This window comes from Rhinolophus hipposideros, assembly GCF_964194185.1.
Source record: "Rhinolophus hipposideros genome assembly, chromosome: 12".
Lineage (NCBI taxonomy): Eukaryota > Metazoa > Chordata > Mammalia > Chiroptera > Rhinolophidae > Rhinolophus > Rhinolophus hipposideros.
In genome coordinates, this window is record NC_138058.1 from 76967956 (window position 1) to 76989815 (window position 21860).

At 56.8% G+C, this 21860-nt stretch overlaps 1 protein-coding gene across 1 annotated transcript in view; it reads right to left on the reverse strand.

Moving 5' to 3' along the window:
- Positions 1 to 9177: 9177 nt before the first annotated feature.
- Positions 9178 to 21860, reverse strand: part of TPO (thyroid peroxidase) — a 46429-nt gene continuing 33746 nt past the window's right edge. The window contains exons 15-20 of the mRNA XM_081068864.1: positions 21120 to 21328; positions 18929 to 19099; positions 12832 to 12963; positions 11115 to 11214; positions 10528 to 10651; positions 9178 to 9748 (exon numbers count right to left, since the gene is read on the reverse strand). Coding sequence (XP_080924990.1) covers positions 9710 to 9748; positions 10528 to 10651; positions 11115 to 11214; positions 12832 to 12963; positions 18929 to 19099; positions 21120 to 21328 — 775 coding nt within the window. The 3' untranslated portion in view covers positions 9178 to 9709. The remainder of the gene's footprint in view (positions 9749 to 10527; positions 10652 to 11114; positions 11215 to 12831; positions 12964 to 18928; positions 19100 to 21119; positions 21329 to 21860) is intronic.

The following is a 21860-nucleotide window of genomic DNA, read 5'->3' on the forward strand; positions in this document are numbered from 1 at the left end:
GAAGTCACCTGACTTGCACAAGCTGAGTTTTCTGTAACATTTCTTCCTGGCTTTACCACTTCATATCACTACCCACAGCTGTAGCCACAACACCCTACAGTCTTGGAGATGTGTGAGCAGGATCGAGCTCGTCAGTGATGGGGCCGCCTGGCCCCCAAGCCGTCAGAGGCTCAAGTAGGTTTAAGGTTCAGCCTTAAGGTTCAGCAGGTAAGGAAAAGTGGTCCCCCAAGCACCAGGCCCCCTGCAGGTGAACAGGTCTGGGGGCGTCTGGCTGACACCCAGCCCTGCTGCTGGGCAGCCAGCCTGCCCTGTGGGCCTGCGTGTGGCCCCACTTGTTCTGTCTGAAGAGGCCCCCCCCACCCATGTGTCCCTGTGGGTCGATGTCCTGAAGCTCCAGCATCATGGTGACCAATGGCTCGGAACAGACTCCATCCTTGCGTCTTCAGGCGCTGAGCATTAAGCCTCTGTGTGTGACACCTTCAGATTGTGGACTTGCTTTCTTTTACGTTTGTGGTGACAAATGTTCTCCAACCCCAAACCTTTAGGCAGTGACAGTGGGGCAGCGTGCTTGAACTTGGAAGGCTCCAGAAGCGCCAGTCGTGCCTGTGTCTATGTTATTGAGACTAGAGTCTTATCTGCTGTTCCCGTGTCTGGGCTTCTTTGTTCAGAGGCCGCATCTCTGAGGAAGGAAGCCCAGCCCGGAGGTCACCCCATCCTCCTCATCCTTCCCACGACAGCCTTACCTCACGTCTGGCCTTAGCAATAATCTTAAATGAGTGCTTTTTCCATCACGATTCTGAACTTCAGCCTGATGGCTCGTCTCCCACAGTTCTGCCAGGAAGTCCCACTTTTCAAACAGTGTCATTATTGCAGGTTTGGTGTTAGGAGGGAAGGGGATAGTGTATGTCCCTTTGGCATTTGAAGTAACTGGTCACAGCCAAATTGGTGTGGCTTTTTTTTTTTTGCAGAGATTTGGTGATGGGGAGGAGTAGGAATCTTCTGATTTCCATTATATCTTTCCTGTGCCAACACTGAGCATAAATTTCAGTATCATGGATAGTGTCATCCCAGTGTTTTATCAATACCAGGTTTCTTTCTCATGGTCGTTCACCCTCAGTTAGAAGCCCCAAACTTTGTAGCCGCATGACTCCCTTGCCACATGCTTTTCCAGGTATCTGTGTCCTTCCCAGCCTGCTATTCCGGTTGTTTTGTCCTCAGGGGGCAAACATCAGGCCACAACACAGAGCCACTGCTGAATGACAGTGTATGTGGTCCTCCAAGGACGCTGCTGGGAACCCATGTTTATGGTCTCAGCCCAACTCTGCTGGGCCTGCTGTCAGCACTCACAGTGGTCATGCAGAGAGACAGGAGATGGAGCAGGTGCTACGCTTGTCGTGTGTCCCTGGGACGCCTGAGGGGGCTGTGGGTCTCGCCCCCAAAGCCGGGAATTGCAGTGCCCAAGGCTGAAATCCACTCCTGACACCGAGGCCAGAACGCTTTCATTTCACCAAACGTACAGACGAAACACCTGCATGGATGTAAACGTTCCTTCCACCTGTGCCCACCTTAGGGGCCGTCCCACAGTTCGCTGAATGTTCCTTCTGGGAAGGACCCTGTGCCTTTGGGAGTCATGCCGGCTTCCTTCTGGCGCTGGGCTGCCGTCTGGCTGCGTGACCTTTGCCAAACCACTTACCTCCAGTCCTCTGTTAACTGTTTTCGCTCATAGCAGATGCCCAGATGGGCCAAGGCTCAAACAACATCACAGGACTTCTCTCTTTGTGACACCTGTGTGTGGCCTTAATATTTTTGTAAAAGGACGGCACGGTCGTGTGTGTTTCGTACGAACAAGAAAGGGAGAGACGGGTCCTGACTTCCTGCGCTGCCTGGACTTAAAGGCAACAATGTTTCCATGACAAACGCCCTCCTTTACCCACATCTGGGACTTGGAATCGCCTTGCTGGCTGCAGCCTTCAGCCTCCAAGGGGCCGCGCACCTGGGCCCACACGGACCCTCCAGGTCCTCTTCTGCGTGTGAACTCCCACGGCCTCCCAAACACCTTCCTGCTCCCGTGTCCGCCCGTCTCCTCAGCCTTGGTCCTTGAATGATTCCTGTGTCCCTCCCGCACTCCACCTCTGTCCATGCGACTGGCCAGAGGGCAGGGCCCCGTCTGCGGTGCTCTGCTGCTTGCCGGTGGCCAAGTCTCTTCTCCCGAGTACAGTCCCACGTTCCCCGATGGACTGCAAAGTCCTCACAGCTACCATGTCATCTGTGACCGTGAGTTCCCAGCTGTTTGAAAACCAGTCCTGGCCCTGCCCCCACGTTCACGGGTGGGGCCCCGCCCCTTTCCATCGTGACTTCGGTGCAGGGTGATCACACCAGAACCTTTATGTTTGTAAGTCACACAGCTGAAGGCGCAGTGATTACTGGCATCTGCTCCAGACAGACTGCACAGCCCCTTTGAGCCTGTCAAGTGATCGGCCTAGTGGGAATTTTTTTTGACATAAACACAGGAATGTCAGTGGAAGAAAGATGAAGGTATGAGCTGCGGGTTGGCAGCAGGACCAGCCTGGTGCCCTGGGCACCTCTCCTGCAAGGAAAGAACATGTCCGAGCCTTCAAAAGACTCTGCAAGCCCTCAGGGTCCGAGGCCACATAGCTCTGACCTCCGGTTAGCTGGGAACACCGGCTTCTCCAGGCCACATCTCAGAGCTTCTGTTCAGTGGGCCCTGGGGATAAATGCCCCCTCACCCTGTCCATGTGGAGGTGCTGCCACCAGTTTCCCCCTGAGGACAGCTGAGGAGGGTCAGGGCTAGGTGGCTACGACTCACCTCACATTCTGGCGTCCCTGGTTCTCAAAAACAAGCATGGTGACGTCACCCTCAGATGGTCCAAGTGGTCAGCTCATTTGTGGTCTGTAGGCTGAGTCCTCTCTGTGACTCAATGGCAACAATATGCGTTTGTTAGAATAACAGTCACTCACATTGTCATGTATTGTTTTCCCTCCACCCTTCTCTTTTTGACCTTCCACCGCCCTTGACACGATATCTGCTTTGTGGGCAGCAGTCAGTGCCTCCTCACCAAACAAAGGTGCTTCCTCCTGACCTGTCCCACGTGTGTCCCACGGAAATCGGACTTCCTGGAATTATTACCAAGTGTTACCTTTGCTCAGCCAAACAGTAGTGACCTGAGTTGCCCATAAAGCAGGAGCGGATGTCTTGGTCCCAAGTTCTTTTGGAATCTTCCATCTGGGCCGCTTGGCCTGTGGGCACTGTCTTTGTTAGGAGGCCCCTGGGGGCTCGTACTTGGCACCAGGGGAAGCAGGTGATGCTTAAAATCAGTCCTGGGGCCACGGGTGCTTTTGGGCCAATCTCTCTGGGCCTGTGTGTCCCTCATCTCAGCGGGAGCCCCTCCCCGGGGAGTCTGGTCCTCACTGAGGCCTCACTGTCGGGACACAGCAGGGGCTTCTGCTCCCAAATCCCCGGGAACCAAGTGAGAGGCCGGCGTCTGACACATGTTGGCAGCTCTCAGAATACTGCCTCCCCCCAGGGCAAAGGTCTGGGCCTGGCTCCTGGAGCAAAGGCAGGGACCGTGCTCAGAGGGACGTCCTGCCCGGAACAGCAGGTGCTGTCCTGGCCCAGACCCGACGGGCAGGCCAGGACAGTGCTCATGCCGGCGGGTGCCCGGCCATTTAATATGCCACCAAGTGTGCCAGTGCTTCTTCCAGACGACGCACGTAGCCTGGCCCCCCACAAACCTGACCCTAGAGCCACACTCAAGCGGTCGGCGCTCGCAGCCCACGTGGACGCACCGCCCTCTGCGAGGCCGCACACTGGGAGAAGCCTCACATGCTCCAGCTGTACGTCCACAGCATTTTCAAGTGAAAACCATCTTTCCAGCTTGAGGGTTCGGGAAAGTGGATTAAACGCTGCCAAGGACATTTCCCACAGGCTTAGACCACCGTTTTCTCCAGGATGTCTGCAGCACCGAGCCCCTTTTTGTGGAGGGTTTGCAGGAGTTTGTGTTTGATGCCAGAGACTGGTGACCACAAGGCGAGGAAGGCTCACAGCCCACCCGCAGGCACAACCATGCCGTGGGCCCAGCGGTGTCAGAGCCCCTGTCAAATCTACACACGGGAGGCGGTGGGGAGGGTCGAGGGGCAGGGTGAGAGGGGAAGGGATTGGGAAGTACAGATTGGTAGTTACACAGGAGTCACAGGGATGTAAGGTACAGCACAGGGAATGGAGTCAGTAATAGGGTAATAACTGTGTAGAGTGCCAGGTGGGGACCAGACCAGTCAGGGGGATCACTTCATAAGTTATATAAATGTCTAACCACTATTCTGAACTACTGAAATTAATATAATATTGAATGTAAACTATAATTGAAAAATAATTAAAAATAGTGGAATAAAGTAATTTTCACAAGTTAAAAAGGCAGCAACAGAAACCTTGTATGTCATTACCAGAAACCAGGCTTCATTTTGGCTGGACTTTTAGAAACAGGTTTATAATATTATGACAGGGTTTTCTCCATTTTGGGGGGTGGGGAGCTGGAATCTACCTTAAAATAAAAACAGATAAAGCAAAATTCCCCACAATCCCATTTTGGAAAAAAGAACATTTGCATTAGTTCATTTGATCTTTTCGTGTTTCTCCCTGTCCGAGTTTCATGTTGCACCTTTGCGCCAGCTGCACAGATGCCATCGTACTCTGATTTTCACTTCACACAGCCAGGTACATATTTCCCATGTCACTGCTTCCTAGCTGCATGTCACTTTGCTGGTCACACTAGCTTGCTGTCCACAGATGCTAACATCACGTAACTGAATGTGATGCAGGTGAGACGGCGCCTCCTTCCTGCTTCCAAACAGGAGCACACAGTAGGTGCTTCGCTGTTTTAACAGCACATTCCCACCCTGCACTCCTCGGTGACACACACAAGTCCGCGTCCTTCTTTTCCCCACTTTAAAAGTCTTGAGGTATGAACACATACTAACCGTGTGTGTGGTGTGTGACGTTCCAAAACCAGCGTCCCTGCAGCGACCTGGGTCCCAGGTACGTGTGGCGCAGAGGGGTGCACACGGTGACACCCGTTTCTGTACAGCCGCCGTCCTCCACTGGCCCGAGGAGGAGCTCATCGTGTGGGTCTGGCTCTCCAAGTGTCTAAGTGAGTAACCAGCTGTGAGGAAATGTCCTTCCTGCTGGTAAAACAAACAAATGATGCTCATGCACTGTTTTCACTGAGCCACCAAGATCCCGTGAGAACAGCTAAGATGTGGACTTGGACCATTAACTACCCCCCAGTTGCCTCAGAAAGTTGTGGTGCCTTCTGGGGTTTCAGCCCAAAGCCCCACATGCCGCGTGGGCGCTGGCGAGAACGGGCAGGACGTGCAGACACTTGGCTCTCGTCCGGCTGTGAGGACAGCGCCACTGCCTCTGTGTGCTGAAATGAAAACGATCACATTTTCAATTACAAATTCCCTTTGTGAAAGTTCCACCAACATCTAACAACATTTTGCTTTTTCTGCCTTTCGGCTGATTGAGAGCCTGACCTTGACCTTTTGCAGTAACGTGAGGCCACGTGAAGACTGTGCCACAGTTATTTTTCACCTTGCTGTTTGCGCAGTGACTACGAGGCACAGGCAGACGTAGGTTCAAGGGGCAAAACGTTTCCTGACCTCTTGCATTATTCTAAGACAATAAGCTGGAATGGAAAATAAAGGGCGAGCGAAATGTCATTCTTTTGAAATGACCTATTCTGTAGTAGTGCACTTTCCTCCACCTAAAGTTGTAATAAGTTGAAAGTTAACAGAAACAAAAACTGTCACTTTACTGTGTTGTATAAAAAAATGAAGTTATGCAATTTTGGGGATGAGACCTTTCTTTTTATTTCCACAATTTCTGTCGCTGCATTGACAGACACAGAATGTTCTCTCTCCAGATTAAAAACAAATTCAAACTCTTAAGAATATGCTGTTAAACAACACTTGAACAGTTGGGCCCTAAGAGGCATCCAAAAACAGAAGAGATAGAATCTGCTGACAATGTTGCTAACGTTAAACCACAACACAGACCTTCCTGCCAGGCCAGGGCCTTGCAGTTTAGATGTCTTACTGATTGGCTATTGTTTTGCTTCAGATTTAAATGTTTGCTTATATGGCAACAATATCTTTCATTAAAAAGAACTGCTTTGCTATGGCCAGCGTGGCGCCCCCCTCTTTTTCAGGGGTGCAGACGCGAGGCTCACAGTAGGTGCTGCGCTGGGCTCTGCTCCTGACACACTATTGTCCCCTGGCCTGGGTGTCACCTGAGAGGGCCCGTCAGTACCTGTGCAGTGTCCACTCCCTCTTCCTGGTCCTGGGGTGACTGTGGCTCCTGGGGATTGGTCGTACTGACTTGGGACTTGCGGGCTGGCCCTCCTTGGTGCTGCCCGCCAGTAGCCCATGTGGGTTACAACCCCAAGGGCTTCTGAAGCCTGGGAGAAGTGGAGGAGAGCCGTGCACCCCAGCCTGCCCGTGGCACTTTGTCCCCCTGCTCGCTCCCACCCCAACGTCAGTGCACAAGAACCCCAGATGCCTAGATGGCTGGACAACCAGTGTCCACAGACATCACTGCAAAGCTGTAGGTGTAATCATGGGCCCAGCAGAGACCACCGGGAGCAGAAGGGGACCTGCCCCCTCTGTCTTACGTCTCCTTCCAGCCAGGCTTCGGCTGATTTGGGCCACAGCCCTCGTGTCCATGGCTCGGCTGTGCCTGGACGGACAGCGGTGTGTACTGTCCTTACCTTTCAGCCACTGTCCCTGCCTGGCACCCCCACACTGTCCACTGGCGCTGGTGCTGGGTCAGTGAGTGAGGCCGGTGGGTCTGTGGGCGCTTAGGGGATCCCTGGCCCCTGAGCAGGCACCGTAAAGCTGCTGCTGCTGGGCATGGAGCTTCTCAAGCTTATCCCAAGCTCAGCAGGCCACAGGACACCAGGCTCTTCCACCTCACGGCCCAGTGGTGGTGATGTGTAATCCAGGAGAAAACAGGCTGCCGCTGTGCAGGGCTGGGTCAGGACCGCACGAGCACGTGTGTCCCCGCCGGCCAGCAGGTGGTGCTGTCTGCCAAGGGGACAGCCCTCGGGCCTCTGACCAGGAAAACTCCAACCAGTCCTCAGGGGGCTGCTCCAACAAGGTACTCAGCGGGGACCTCCAGGCAAGATGGGAAGTCCAAGGCCAAGAGGTGGCCTATTCCCATCCGTTTGACCAGTATTCGTCATGAGCAGAGTTTTAAAGAGCCATCCAAACAGCAACGAACTTGGAACATGTGGATTTGGGGGCGGCAGGGTGGTCAGCCCACCGTAGCAGCAAGCTCTTCCTCTAGAGCTGACTGTGATGTGCTTCGTGTCTCCTTGAATGGACATCTGCTGTATGACGCCAGGACTCAGCTTGTCCCCCATGGAGCCAAAGGGCTGCACAGAAGGGTATTTGGGTGACCTCCCCTGCTTGTCACCTGATGCCATCAGCTCATTGACAGGCCAGTCCCCTGTCGGCTTGCACGGTCACCCCCTATGAAGTCCCAGAGATAATCAGAACAAACGCAAGGGCCGCAGACGCAGAGGCCTGAAGGGAAGCCGACGGCTTCCTCGGCACCAGCCCAATGCACAGAGCCTTCCTGTTCTGACTTCCAGGTAAAGCGAGTCTGGGCAAGACTGTCGGCGATCTTGACAGCAGCTCAGCCACACTCTGCCCCCAGCAGGGGAATGAAACCCCAACAATCTGCCTTCACAACAGTGGGACTTTGGCCAATGAGAGAACGGCAAGTGGCCACAAAGGCCTAGCATGAGCCCAGGTGCACGGCCCCGGGATTGCGAGCCCCGGGCCTGGTCATCCTGGGCTGCGTACGCGACGGGCTGCGGCTCTGGCTAACTGCTCGCGTGATGATGCAGTTTCTGAGACAAAAATCAATTGCGCAGGAATGGAACAGACACTAAGAACAAGACGAGGTCTGACCAGCCGCAGAGCTAAGGATCCAGAACTGGCAGCTCCCAGGTGTGGGTGGCAGCACGAGGCTCAGTGGGGGCAGAAGACCACGTGTCAGTCAGCGTCACTCCCACACTTTGCTTCTTGGCAGGAATTATTCAGAAGCGCAGGGCCCGTCGTCCTTCAGCTGGTGGTAGCAAGCTGAAAGGTCCTTGTTTCATGAGGTCCCCTCGCCATGTGTTGGAGAAGCTTAGCTCCTCTCCAGAAGCCAGGCTACATATCCCGGGGATGCGATGGAAGGGTGGTCAGTGGGCTTTGCCAGGATGTCATCAGTGGAGCTCAATAGTTAAGTCACTGATGGGCGTTAAATTAACAAGAAGAACATTTGACGAGGATGGCCTAGGACCTATGGGAAATGGCACGGAGCTGTTAGGCTACAAAACAAAAGGTAAAACGCGTTTGTCCCCATGACACGCGGCTTTGTGGGCAATTCTAGCAAACATCACAGACCCCTCGCCACTGTCCCCACTGGCGCGGCCACTCAGTGCAGCCGGCACAGAAGTCCTGTCTGTCTGTCACTAAGAGCTCTCTGTGTTGGTGACCCACGGGCCCCAGGTTGGACACGTGTCTGTGCCTAGTGTTCATGCAGAGGACCTGGTGATGTGTTGTGGGCTCAGGGCGGCCAGTGCGACCACCTATGGCTGTGTCACCTCTGCAGGCAGCTCACCTCTGTGACTCAGTCCCCTCATGTGATAACTGGTGATATTCGCTGCTTTGGGGTTGAGGTGACTAAAGCTCCCCCAGACTGCCCTCACATTCACAGGCCCCTCAAAAGATAATCAGGCTGTTACCCGGGCAAAGGGGACATGAGGGGGCATGTCCCCATGTGGTGGGTGGGCGCTGGGAAGTGGAGGCCTTGGTTTTACCCGAATTCTGTCAGCAGGTCCCTCCAGGGCGGCATAAACTACCACCAGCCCTTTTGGTCCTAAGAACCACAGTCGTCCTGCTGCCTTCGCAGGAGACCTCGAGTTACATCCCAGGACAGGAGGGAACAGGGGTGGGGGCTCCAGGCCCCTGATTGTGACAAGGCGGCCCCGGGATGCATGAGGCTGGCGCTGTCCGTCAAGAGTCAGCAGAGAAATGAATAGGCAGGCAGGATACTTAACGGGAAAGAAGGAACTGCAGGAGAAGGGACAAAATTAAAATTGGAGATACGAGTATGGTGAAAATAACGTTTCCCTGTTTATTTGGCTGGAAGAAAACATTTACAAATGTGGATTACATGTAAATGCCTTTTATGGAGGCCCCCAGGAGGAACAGGTGGCAGCGTTTGCAACAAATAGGGGCCACAATGAGGGGGCGTCTGCTCATCCGTATCCGTCATGGCCGGAACGTGGCACTAGGTTTGCCTTTATTTGGAAAACAGTCTTATTGGTGACCTGTGGAACCTTTGGCAGAATAGTTCTGAAGCATTCCATGTCCATGTCCGTTTGTCCTGATCAAGCACGTGACCATGTGCAAGCGTCCTGTCACTCTGTGTGGTCACCTTCCCATGGAACTCAGAACAAACGCGAAGGACGTCTCCAGTAGCACCACACACTTCCTACATGACGGGACGCCCGTGGTTTTAATAAACAAAGGGCCATTCCGAGATCAAACATCTTCCCTCATTGTTTGGGGAAGGGAATTCCTGAGTCAGCTGCGGGCCGCACTTGGTGACACCAGGCTCCGTGTGGACAGTGGCCATGTCCTACTTGCAGAGAAGGATTTGGGATCCACAGGCCGGGTCCTACAGGGGAGAAGTGACTTGAGCACACGGCTTGGTCCTGGGGTCCCAATCAGGCTGATGAGGTGCCTGGTGGGGCCAGAGTCCCCAGCCTGGCAGGAACAGGCACGGGCTGTGCGTGGAAGAGACACCATGCCTCGCTCCCACTGGGGGTTCTCGGTTCTAGGCTGGGGGTCTGGTGGCAGCAGTGCAATGACGCTTCCCAGGACAGGACTGTGTCAATTCTGAACAACCCTCTGCGTCGGTGGCCCCGGGGCACAGAGGGACTTCCTACTATAACCTGGGGTCCCCATCACCTGGGGTCTCGCATGGAAGGTAGAGATGGTATGAAGTAAGTTTACACTAGCTTTTCCCCACACTGATCATGATGATGTCATTTTGAAAGAAGCACATTTTAAAAGCCACCATTTTCTGTCTGCTTCCGGTTCATTTCCTGCCGGCCTTCAGCCAGCACTGGAGAAGGTGTGGAAGCCAGTGCTTCAGCTGGGAGAACGTCGTGCAGACAGAAGGCAGGTCCGTTCCGCTCACTCTGGCTCACTGATCCTCTGTCTACACTCTTAAAAGTGGCTTAATGTTTTCATAATATCTTTCTTTTATAAATACAGTTTATGAGAAGAAAACACACAGCAGGAAGGCACCAGAGGGCATGGAGGCTGTGCCCTGAGCTGAAACAGAGAAGGACCCGTGTGTTCGCACCAACTACGAGGACACTTGTGACGACTTCCTGGGTCCTCACAGAAATATCTGACATTGGAAACCTAGCAGGATGAGGTGTCACCCACCTGCTCGGAGCCCGGAGCTGGACCAGCACTCTGTGACACGCCCACGTCTGGGCACCCCAATGGGGAGGTGGCCTTCCCATCTGTCTCCGTGATCGGCAGTGAGGATTTAGAGTCACAGTGTGTCCTGCAGACAAGTGCACACCTAGTTAATGCTGTCACTATGTGTCCTCCAAACCGTCATCACTGTCAGATGACAACACTGTCCGGTGGTGCCCGTGGGAGGGGGGTTAACAGTTACAACCCCATCTCAGCCCATGAAAATGCTCAGCCACGGCCATGCCCCACTCAGTCCCAGGGGCACGTGGCTCTAATGAGGTGTCTCAATGCAGCTGTGTCACACGGTCATGAATCCAGTATCGCTGACCGGCCACCCACAGATGGCTGACGCCTATGGTGACGGAGTGACCATCCCATGTCACTGTTTAAAGCGCAATGTAAGAACCCGGAAGCCTAGACTTTGTACAAAGTGGCCGGCAGATAAGTGCGGGGGCCGAGAATGTACCCCGACCTCAGAAAACCAGCAGCACCACCACCAGCCCGACCACTGCAGAGTAAACGGGCTCGTGCCAGCTGAAGGGGGGACTTACCACCTGCAAATCACGGTCCAGGTGAGACCCGCCAGGCCACTGACCAGCAGGGCGCCCAATACAATGGACAGCAAGGACGCCTTTGGGAGCCTCCCGGAGTCTGGCGTGAGAACGAGGCAGTTAGGGAGCCGGCCATGACAGGGGAAGCGTCAGCGTGCCAGCCCGACCCCAACCCTGGGCCAGGCTGCCCCACGTGACCGCACGACGCACTGCGGGGCCCAGGGCCGCCTGGAAGCCGCGTTCACACAGACAAGCACCCCCAAATGCGAGGGTACAGGAAAGCTTGCAGAGCAGACGACACCTGTTCCCTTTTCCAGGTGACATCATGGCTCTCCATGCAAACACTCATCCTCCCAACTCAGGAGGGGACTGTAAGCCCCACTACAGAGACCTGGGGTGGGGGCAGAAAGTGGGTGCAGAGGGGCTGTGACGGCGGGCAGACAGGACAAGGGGCACAGTGTAGTGGATGAATTCACATCCTGGTGCCTCTGCGCCCCTAGGCAGAGGTCACACAGCGGTCAGGAAGGTGCCTTCCCGCCCAGGTAGTTTGAGCCGTGGGCAGCCATGGGGACAAGAGGCAGCAGATCTCCCGCTGTGGGTGTGAATGTTCCTTCTTGAAACTGAGCAGGAATGGAGCACACAGGCCTCTCCTGGAGGGCGTGAGGCAGGGCTGCCCCGGGGCTGCTGGGTCCCGGGACCGCAGTTTCCGGTGACTGGACCTTGGGAAATGCTTCTCCCACACCGGGCCGGGGCCTTCCCCAACACATGGGACTCAGTCAGTGGGCCTCCAGCTCCACCAGGTCCTAGGTCTCCGCTGTCCACATGAGCGAGGCCGTCGGGGGCCAGTGGGCTTCAGGAGCACGGCCCCTCTGGTCACAGCTCCTCAGCGGCTTTCTGTGCAGGCGCTGGGCCCCTGTGCCTATAAGTGGGGCTCTCTCCAGGCTTGCCGTGTCCTGGCTGGCCAAGTCACGCTCCTCACTACACCATTCCGGACAAGGGGCAGAAGCAGGTGCCACTCACCCTGCGGCCCAGGCCCCTTGCACGCTCATGACAGACGCCTGACGAGCACTTTTACATCAAATGGATGCTGCGTGGGATGTTTAGCACAGCAGGTAGTGAGGGTCCTGCAGGGGGAAGACCCCTGCCCTGACCTCACTTTGGTCAGGCTGCTCTGAGCCCCCTGCTCAGCCAGGTCTGGACCCCACCCCCCATCCAGCCCCGTTCCTCTGGTCTTTTCCCCCCACAGGTGCCTTCGCTCTGCCCACTGGCTGTGACCCCTGGCGACCTTGGCTGCAGTGAAGCTCTTGTGGGGTGTGATGAAGTCTGTCCTCCCCTTTTGACAAGTATCTGTGCGTGGTGTTTTTTTCACAGGAGCTAGAAGCCAAGTTATGAATCCTAGATCTGCAACTGAGTGGCGGTGGGACCCCTATCAAGTCACTTAACCTCTCTGTTCTGTCCCTGCGGGGACATCGTGCTTAGTTCACGGAGGTAATTCACCAGGGGTGACAGTGCTGACAGTTTGGCACAGCACCTGGTGCTCCAGTTTTCACAGCCTCTGGGTGTAAATACAGGCCAAAGGCTCTGCCCCCACCCCACACCGAGAACACAGCAGATGGACATACTGGTCACCAGCTACAGCAGGAGGGCCCGCAGCCATCCCCAAGGGTGCACTGTGACCCTGCTCCCCACGCCGGGCACGGGAGGCGTGCCGTCTCACCTACGCACGTCCTCCCATCTTCCCCTAACACGTAGGGGTCCCAGCACTGGCACTGGAAGCCGCCCTTGGTGTTCCTGCACCGCGCCGATGAGTGGCAGGGAGGGTCTGTCACGTCTTCACACTCATCGATGTCTAGCGGAGAGGACACAGACAATGCAGAGGTGAGGCCCCGCTGGGCGGCCGGCAGCATCCCCGCCCCCCACCTTGGCGCGCCCCTGCCTTGGTGACCCTCCCCACAAGGGCCAGGAGTGTGCCAAGGCTGCGCCCCTTCCAGGAGGAGGGGACGTGACCCTCCATGCTCCACAGTCAGGGTGGCGCCTGCGGGCCCCTCCCCAAAAGCGTCCCGGGCACTGACGCCGACCCACCCGAGCGCCTGAATCTAGCTCAAGCTCACGAGTGGGCATGACAGGCAGCGGCCTGGGCCCGGCCTCCCTGGGGAGCTGGCGCTTTGCCCACCTGCCGGACTGCACGGCGTGCGCGCCGCGGGTGGGGGGAGGCCGCGGGGTGGGGGGGAGGCCGCGGGGTGGGGGGGAGGCCGCGGGGTGGGGGGAGGGCGGCATCAGCTCGTCACGCGCGGACCGCCGGGGGGGGGGGGCGCGGGGTGGGGGGGAGGCCGCGGGGTGGGGGGAGGGCGGCATCAGCTCGTCACGCGCGGACCGCCGGGGGGGGGGGGGGCCGGGCCCATCAGCCGGCACGCGGGATGCGCCCCCCGCGTGCAGAGCCGGTCAGGGCCCCGTGCCGCCCCCACGGCCGCCTGCCTGAAACCCGCGACCCGTCACCACACCCGTGTGCCCAGCGCCCGGCCCCGGAACCTTCCCTGGGACAGCGGCCTTTGGGGCCAGTGCCAGGGACCGGGGGCGACAGCGCCGGAGGGAAGCACGCTCACTGCTGAGTGCACAGCGTGTGCACAGCGTGAACGTCACGCGCGTGCTCTTGGGGGTCCTCTGTCCAGAGGGCCGAGACGGAGCTCACTGCGGCCTTCCGGCCGGCCAGCCTCGGCCGCGCACTCTGGTCTGCGACCTGGTGGCACCACGCGCCCCGACAGAGGGCGGAAGCAGGGCCAGGAGGAGGGACCGCAGGTGGAAAAGCGGGACCTGTGGGCACCGGCTGGAACCGCCGCCTTCGGCCACGGGTTCCGCTCAGCGCCCAGGGACAGACAGGCCCGCGGAGCCGGCGCTGTGCTCGCGGGACCACACGTGAGTGACGGCCACGCGCCTCAGCGGGCTGGCCACGAGAGGAGCACGTGAGGGGGCGGGGCCGGGCCCTGACGCAGCGGGGGCGGGGCCTGGTCCTGACGCAGCGCGGGGCGGGGCCGGGCCCTGACGCAGCGCGGGGGCGGGCCTGGTCTTGATGCAGGGGGCGGGGCCGGGCCCTGACGCAGCGCGGGGCGGGGCCGGGCCCTGACGCAGCGCGGGGGCGGGCCTGGTCTTGATGCAGGGGGCGGGGCCGGGCCCTGACGCAGCGCGGGGGCGGGGCCTGATCCTGACGCAGCGCGGGGCGGGGCCGGGCCCTGACGCAGCGCGGGGCGGGTGCTTGCCCGCCGCCCCCGCCTGACCTATAAATGGGCGCATCCGCTGCGTGGCGCCGGCTGCGGGAGCGTCCCGCGGGCTGCGCAGAGGAAGGCCCTCACGGAGCGGCTGGTACCCAGGGGCCACTCGCGATCTGTGGTCCCAAGTAACGACATCAGTGAGAAGGACAGCAACCCAGAAACCGTGCCGACAAGAGGGCGGGGCTTCGCGGGCGGGAGCCGGGCCCAGCGCGGAGCGACGGCGGTGGAGCTGCGCTTGTGCGAAGCTGAGAAGCTGAGAAGCGTCGCGTTTGAACAGGAAGGGCTGGTGCGGGTGGCGCGGCCCCTGCGGCCTCACCACGCAGGCTCCTGCCAGCTGGGCTGGGCGTCGTCACCGCGGCGCGGAGGCTGCGGCCACCAGGGGTCGGGTGGGCAGACACAGGCTCCCGGGCCGCACCGCCCTGTCTCCTCCCGTCGCTGGTCCCTGTGGCAGCTGCCGTCACAAGCGGTGCCGCAGACCGCAGACCGGGTGCCGTTAGAACAGGTTTCTGCTGTCTCGGCGCTGGAGGCCTGACTCGTGGGACGTCCCTCCCGGTGTCAGCCAGTTTCTGGTGGCAGCTGGCGATCAGGGACCCGTGGCCCGTCTGCATCTCCTCCTCTTCCATCCTGTCTTTTCTTAGGATGACACCGGCTTAGCGCTTGCCTGATGGCCTCCCTTTAACTTGATTGCACCTGCAATGACCCTACTTCCCTGTAAGGTCACATCTTCAGGTCTGGGGCGCAGGACTTCAGCATCGCTTTTTGGGGACACAATTCGCTCCATTTCACTCTAGCTGTGGTCAGTTTCTTCTGATCAGAGCCCCAAGTCAGGGACCGTATAAGCTGGTCTCCTTGCCCAGGGGTGACACCGAGGAAGCTGTGACAGACCCACACGGGGAGAAGCCATCTGAGACCTGCTTGTCCCCAGTGTCACAGGTCAGTCTGCAGAGGCCGAGGTTCCGCTCACCTGCGTCCCCAGCCCCCTGACACGAGCAGAGTCCTCGTCCCCTGAGCACTGTGTGTCGACTGCAGTTTTCTCTGCCCCAGACACAGAAACACTTGTCTTGTTTGTTCACGACATAGCTGCTTGGCAGTAACTGGAGCACCAAGCCACACAAACATAGCTTTTCACTGATTTTGGATTCAAGTCCTGCAGGCTCTCAAACACTATAATTCATTTGCCCGTTTTTCCTTTCCACCAGGTTTTCATGCGGGTGGCTCTTAGGGGATAAGTAGGATTTTGTGTGTTAAGGATTCAGTTGGGCCTGTAGGGTCTTCGCTAGACAGGCTGATAAGCTGACTTCGCTGAGAACCGGCTACAGTGGTTACGTTGATACCCATTCACTGTGGGGCAGTACGTCCCCTCATGGCCATAGCTGAGTCCCTTGTGCCCTGTAATTCTTGATTCAGGAATGTCCAGCGTGGGGCCTCATCGGGTGAAAATATCTATCCAGAGCTTAGTGCCTGTGTTTCGTGGTTGTTCCTCACCAAGCAGCTGTAATTGGTTTATTTTTAAGGTATTATATCTTAATTATAAATGTAGGGAGACACAACAGTTCTATAAATAAAAAGTTACTTCCTCGTCCCATCTCACTGAGCTGCCACTGCGACCCACGTTAACAAGCGTGTGTTGTCGTGAAGACATTCATAAACTTGCTACAGACACACAGGTACCCTGCTGTCGAAAGCAGTCTCTTCTTGCACGTTGTGCTGCAGCTCGCGTTTCCATGCAGCCGTGCATGTGGGAGCATTTCAGTCGGGCGACTGCTGACTCACTTGGCCTGACACTCACAGCGTGGACGCCTGGGCCAGCTGCTGGGGACACACAGTGATAACCTCGGGGATGAGACGTGCCTATTCTCTGCCCTGTGCCCGAAATGGACTGATGTGGACAAGCACCGATTGGACTGATCAGCACCCTCATCTTACGTTGGAAAACAAGGCAGCACACAGAAGCCAGGGGCTGGGAGACAGGCAGGGAGCTGCTGAAACAGCCCAGGCAGGGGGCACGGCGCGCCGCCAGCCATCTTCTCAGCTTACAGTGTAATGGGGGTCTTGCTGGAGTCGCAGGTTCTGACTGGAGCTGGGGAGGCCACACGTGCTGTGTCCAGGAGCCCGGGGCGCTGCCGCCTCCTTCTGAGCCAGGAATGGTGCCCACGCTGGACCACTTGGTGAGATGGTCTTGGGCCCTGAAGCATCCAGACCGCTTCAGGACCAGGCTGATACTCACTGGTACTAGTTAGTACGTGACCCACTCTAGGGTCCCGTTAACTATTGGTGTGAAAAATTAAGGCAGAAAAAAGATAAGGGGTGGGGGTGAGAAAGGACCTCGGGAATAGAAAGAATAATTATGCTGATGTCATCAGATGTCCAGAGGAGCAGGGCAAGAGCCCATCTAGGAGATGACGTGGTGGGAAGTGAGGGGGGCTCAGCACGCAGTGGGGCAGCATGAGGTTGGGCGCCCGGATCTCCCCACCACCTGTTGTGGGCTCTGCCCCTCCTTTATGGGTAACTTACGGATCCCTGTGAATACAGCTTTGGGTCATAGGTGCCCAGAACAGTCACGATCAGGACTTAGAGTGTCCAGGCATTTAGGCCAAAAGGACTTTAAGGCACACACAGGATATAAGCACCGTGTGAAGACACCTGATGCCTGGCAGGCACCTGGCCATGCTGAAGCCACGTGGTGTCCCCTGGGCTAATGGCCAGTGTGCAGCCAGGAAGGCAGCATGGCGGGCATCTCGGTTTAGCACTGGCTCTGAGCCAGAGCAGCAAGAAATCTCTGGGTTTGTTGGCTCTTGCTCTGAAGGCTTAGCTACGAATGCAGTTTTCCAGGTAATAAAAGGCTGTTGGTGGTGACAGGCGTCACCTCATCACAGAACAGCTGGGGTCCTGTATGTGAACTTTCTAGAAAGTGCTGACCCACTCTCTGAGAGGGACGCCTTCTGACGGCTCTGTGTCCATCCTCTGATCGCTTCTCTTGTCCACCATCGTCCGTGACCAAACCTTGAAGTGACGTGGGGTGTGTGGACACATGCCGCCCTGGGTCCCCGCAGCCTCAGGCAGGGTCTCCGAGGCCAGCCCAGAGATTCGGGCAGTAATGCCCCCACTCCTCAGGCTCCTGGGCCGTTTGCTCCCAGCCACCAACTCGTCAATCTTCCCCTAGACCTCCTCCTAGAGCCGGCTGGACCTCACGCTTCGCCATCCTTTCTCTCTCAGCTGAGAGACAGCAGCCCGGCCTGGCCTGGCCTGCCGAGACAGCTGGCCCTGGATGTGACAGCCGACACTGCGGTCGCAGTGGGTCCTCTGTGCTCAGCCCCGCAGGCGTCTCTGCTACGACCTGGGGACATGAAGCAGTCTGCCGTTGTCACCTTCTGGGACAAAGCACAGTGGATTTCCAAAACTGAACCGGAAACTTGTTACTGTGGTAAAATACAAGCAACATAAAATTCGCCGTCTTAACCATTTTTAAGTGGACGTTTCAGTGGCCTTAGTGCCCTCGCACTGTTGTACCACCATCACCACCATCCGTCCCCACAATTCTTCATCTTCCCTAATTGGAACTCCATAAAACTGAAAAACGTGCACTTTGTTTTCATGTCCACTGGCCAAGCAACCCGAATCTTGCATGGCTTCACCTCTTTCTCCCCGCGGTCTTGCTGGACGCAGCTGGTGGCCAGCAGCCCGGATGAGGCAGGCTGCCGGGTGACAATTTCCTCTGTATAAACACGGTCTTGGTTGCAGTTGGTCTGCCTTTCCAATGACTGCTGGTGAGTTCAAGCGGACGTGTCACCACCGGATAGGTGGGCATTCATGTTTCCAGCTTCAAACATGGCTTTCCTGCTGCAGCTGTGCTCAGCGATCCCAGGGCCTGCACTCAGGTTCCCCTGCAGGGTGTTTGTGAGCGAGTCAGGTACCATGAGCTGCTGGAACTGGCCTTGGTGGGAGTGACCAGGGACTCGAGCCCTGGCCTGCTGCTCTGCATGGCTTCTTCCAGCCTGGCAGCCAGCGCCCGTTCCACGCAGTCGAAAAGGAAAAGCAGGAGGGCATGGGCTTGGGGCACAGGGGTAGGGGAGGGTGCCCCATTCTGCCCTCATGTCCCCAGCTACAAGTCCACACCGGGGCGTCAGGAATACGGCACTGAGGATGCAGGGACTCCGGCCTGGAGATGAGCTGACCCCGGTGGGCTGCTCGGCCCCTACCATTCTTCCAGTGGAAGCATCTCCATCTCATTCATCTGAGGAACTGGCTCAACGGCTTCACTGCAACTGTCCCAATCAGCTGCTGCTTTTCCCTTTCTCTTTCCTGGCCTACATCATCCTATTGAGCATGTCTGATGTGACTGTTTCGATGCTTTGCCATCCAGAAAGGTGTCAGCTTGGGGACATGGCCAGCTAAGGGGACACTTGAAGTCCATGCCAGAACAGCCCTGGGAAGATAACCGTGCTCAAAGGTACCTTCTGGTGAGTGAGAGACAGTTATTCCTGATTCACATCCGGAAACTGCAGCTTTGGCGGTAAAGTCATTCAAAGACAGAGTTAAATGACTGACCTTTACAGACCGGGGGCTGGGAATCCCATCCTTGGTGGGTGCACGTGATTTGCTCTGGTCCGTGAAGCTGGAATCCGTGACGGCAGGCGTACACCAGCACGCGTCTGCCAGACTCATTGCAGAGCACGAAGTCCCCGTTGTCCACTCGCCCTGGGAAGCTACACGCGTTATCTGTGCAGGGTTCAAAGGTAATGCAGTAAACACTGACTCTGTCATCCACCCCTCTGGGCCTCACCAGGATGTCACGTCCATACGTCTCACACAGACAACCCAGTTCTGCTCCCCGTGGTGACTGTCCGGCCACTATCTAGGCCTACAGAAGTTCCTTCTCTCTCACTGTCTCCTGTTTGCCCTTGAACTATCTCTGATCAGGCTCTACTCTCCACTCTAACAACATCGCTTGTATCAAGGCCAATAGTCCCTTGATGCCAAAGGTCACAATGAGTTTCCAGCCGCCCGTCACCAGGCCATTGGCAGCCCTGCCTTCCATCTGACTCAGGACTCGTCCCTTTCAGAAGGTCTCACCAGGGTTGTGTCATTGGTTGTCAGCATTAAATACAACCTCTGCAGATGGGCTTTCAGAGAAATCCCACCTCTGTATCCTCCTCCTGGATGTCACTCTTCCTACCCTGCTGCCTGCTACTCACCTCTGCTCACACTCCCGACACGCAGCCCATCCGACGAGTCCACAGCTATTACCTGCGTTCAGGCCACACCACACGAACTCACCTTTCCCTGCCAGCTCCCACAAGGTTCTTCCTTCAGTCGGGCACACAGTTAACCTACCAGGAAACCCTGTGGGCTCTGTTCTCAGACCTCTGGCAGCTCCTACAGTCACCGCCTGGGGGCCAGGCCACCTTCCTCTCTTCCACGGACTGTCACAGCAGCTTCTGCTACTTCTTCCTGTGTCTGCACTGTCCCCATCCACATACATTCCCAACAAGTAGCCAGGGGTCCCCATCAAGATCACGTATCCCCCACGGAAAACCTGCCATAATTAGTGTCGCTCAGAATAACAGACGAGTCTTATAAGTGCCGAGGCCTGTGTTACTCCTCAAGCCTTGTCTCCTCACCTCTCACCTCCTCGCTCACCCCTCAGACTGGCCTCCAGGGACCCCAGGACACAAGGCACACTCACGAGGTGGCAGGTGCTCTTCCCTCTGGAGGGAGAGTCATGGCCTCTCGTGGAGGCTTCGCTCACGAGTCCCCCCAACCCTTCCCACCATGGCGGTGCCCAAGGACATGGGGACAGGAGGCTCTATTCACAGCATTACTAATATGTTGTCTGTCTTCCCTACCCAGAGTGTCAGTGCTGTGAAGGCAGGCGTGTGTATGTGTGTGTGTGTGCGCACGCGTGCCTGTGAGTATGTGTTCATTCTTACAGATGTGTTCCAGCACCTGGAAAAGTGCCTGTCACGTAGGAGGTAGCAATAAAGCAGCCCCCAGCTCCTGCCTGGAGCCAGATCATGCCACACAGAGCTGGTACCATCCATAACAACAGGACAATGCTCCCGACATTCGGGAGATGGAGATTGATGTGTCTGACAGCACGTGCAGCAGAAAAACGGAAGCTGAAAACCCACTGTAAGTCTTGGCTCTGTCCTTTATTAGAAGATAATTTTGGTGGGCGTAACACTAAAATAGAAATCTCTGCTTTCCTAAACTGAGCCCTAAAGAACCTTCAGGTCCTTGGCAAGTCTCGTCTCCTCCCAGAACCTTCTGTTCTCTGACCACCTGTGGGCTGCCCGATCTGATCTTAGAAGGGTGTTTTCTGAACTACTGCTTCTCAGCCAGGGCACCTCTGCTCTCCCACTGAGGACAGTGCAGTCTTGTATTTGTGTTTGCTTGTCACAACTTGGTGGCACCACTGGGACCTAGCCGGGTGCCACCACATCCTACAGAGCAGGACGGACCCCGAAACACTGAATGAGCCCCGAGATGTCACTGTTGTGAGGTTGGGAAACTGATGTCAGCGTTCACTCAGCTCATACACAGGCACACAGGACAATGTCCTCTTATAGGAAAGGTCCAGGCTGGGGGACAATTCCTTCCTCACCAAGGAGGATGCAACCTGAGGGCACCAGGCTCGCTCTCCCGCTATTTTCTCCAAATGTGCTAATTGGAAGCCGCTTCTTTGAGGAGTGACGCTTCTGTGGTGGGAACGGCGGAGCTGAGGTGAGGTGACAGTTACCTTGGGAAGCGGCCTCCCTCCACACCTCCAGGTTCAGGCCTGGGATGGCCTCACACGGCTTGAAGTCCTGCGGGAATGTGCCAAGTCGGAAGGCGTCGGGGGGCACGCGGGGGAGGCCGGTGTTGTCACAGATGACCCGGGACAGGGAGTGCCTCTGCAGCTCGCGCCTTTGTGCCTCAGTGAACACACGGCTGTTTTCCCACCAGAACCTGCGTAGAAGGAGAGAGCAGTGGGCGGTGATGAAAATGTCCCATTCTGAGACAGTGCCTTCCTTTGTCCCAGAAAACCTCAAGCCACATGAGTTGGTAAAGACCTAGTTCTGAGTGAGACAACTTGTAGTGAGTCGTCCCCAGGCATTCCTATTTGAAATGCTGCACCTTGGAGATTAATGACAAATTGTATGGGTGGGGGGTGCTCAGGGAATGGCAGACGAGTCCTCTGATTAGAAAGACTGTGAATGTTCCTGAAAAGGAGTCTGACTTAGTCACAGTGAGTACAACAAAGAGCTGGATGTGTGGGGATTATCAAAAAGGAATGACACTTCCCAGTGTCATGTCGTTCCCACATCCTTGCTTTGTCGCGAGCTGCAGAATGTGGACACTGGAACTGGACGTCGGGACAAGGACCTCACTTCTCTGATGGCCTCCTGGAGCCCTGAGCTTGGGCTGGAGGCTGAGGGCTGACAAGACGGACGATAGCATGCATCCAGGTGGGACCCTCTGTGTCCCCACACTCGGCCAG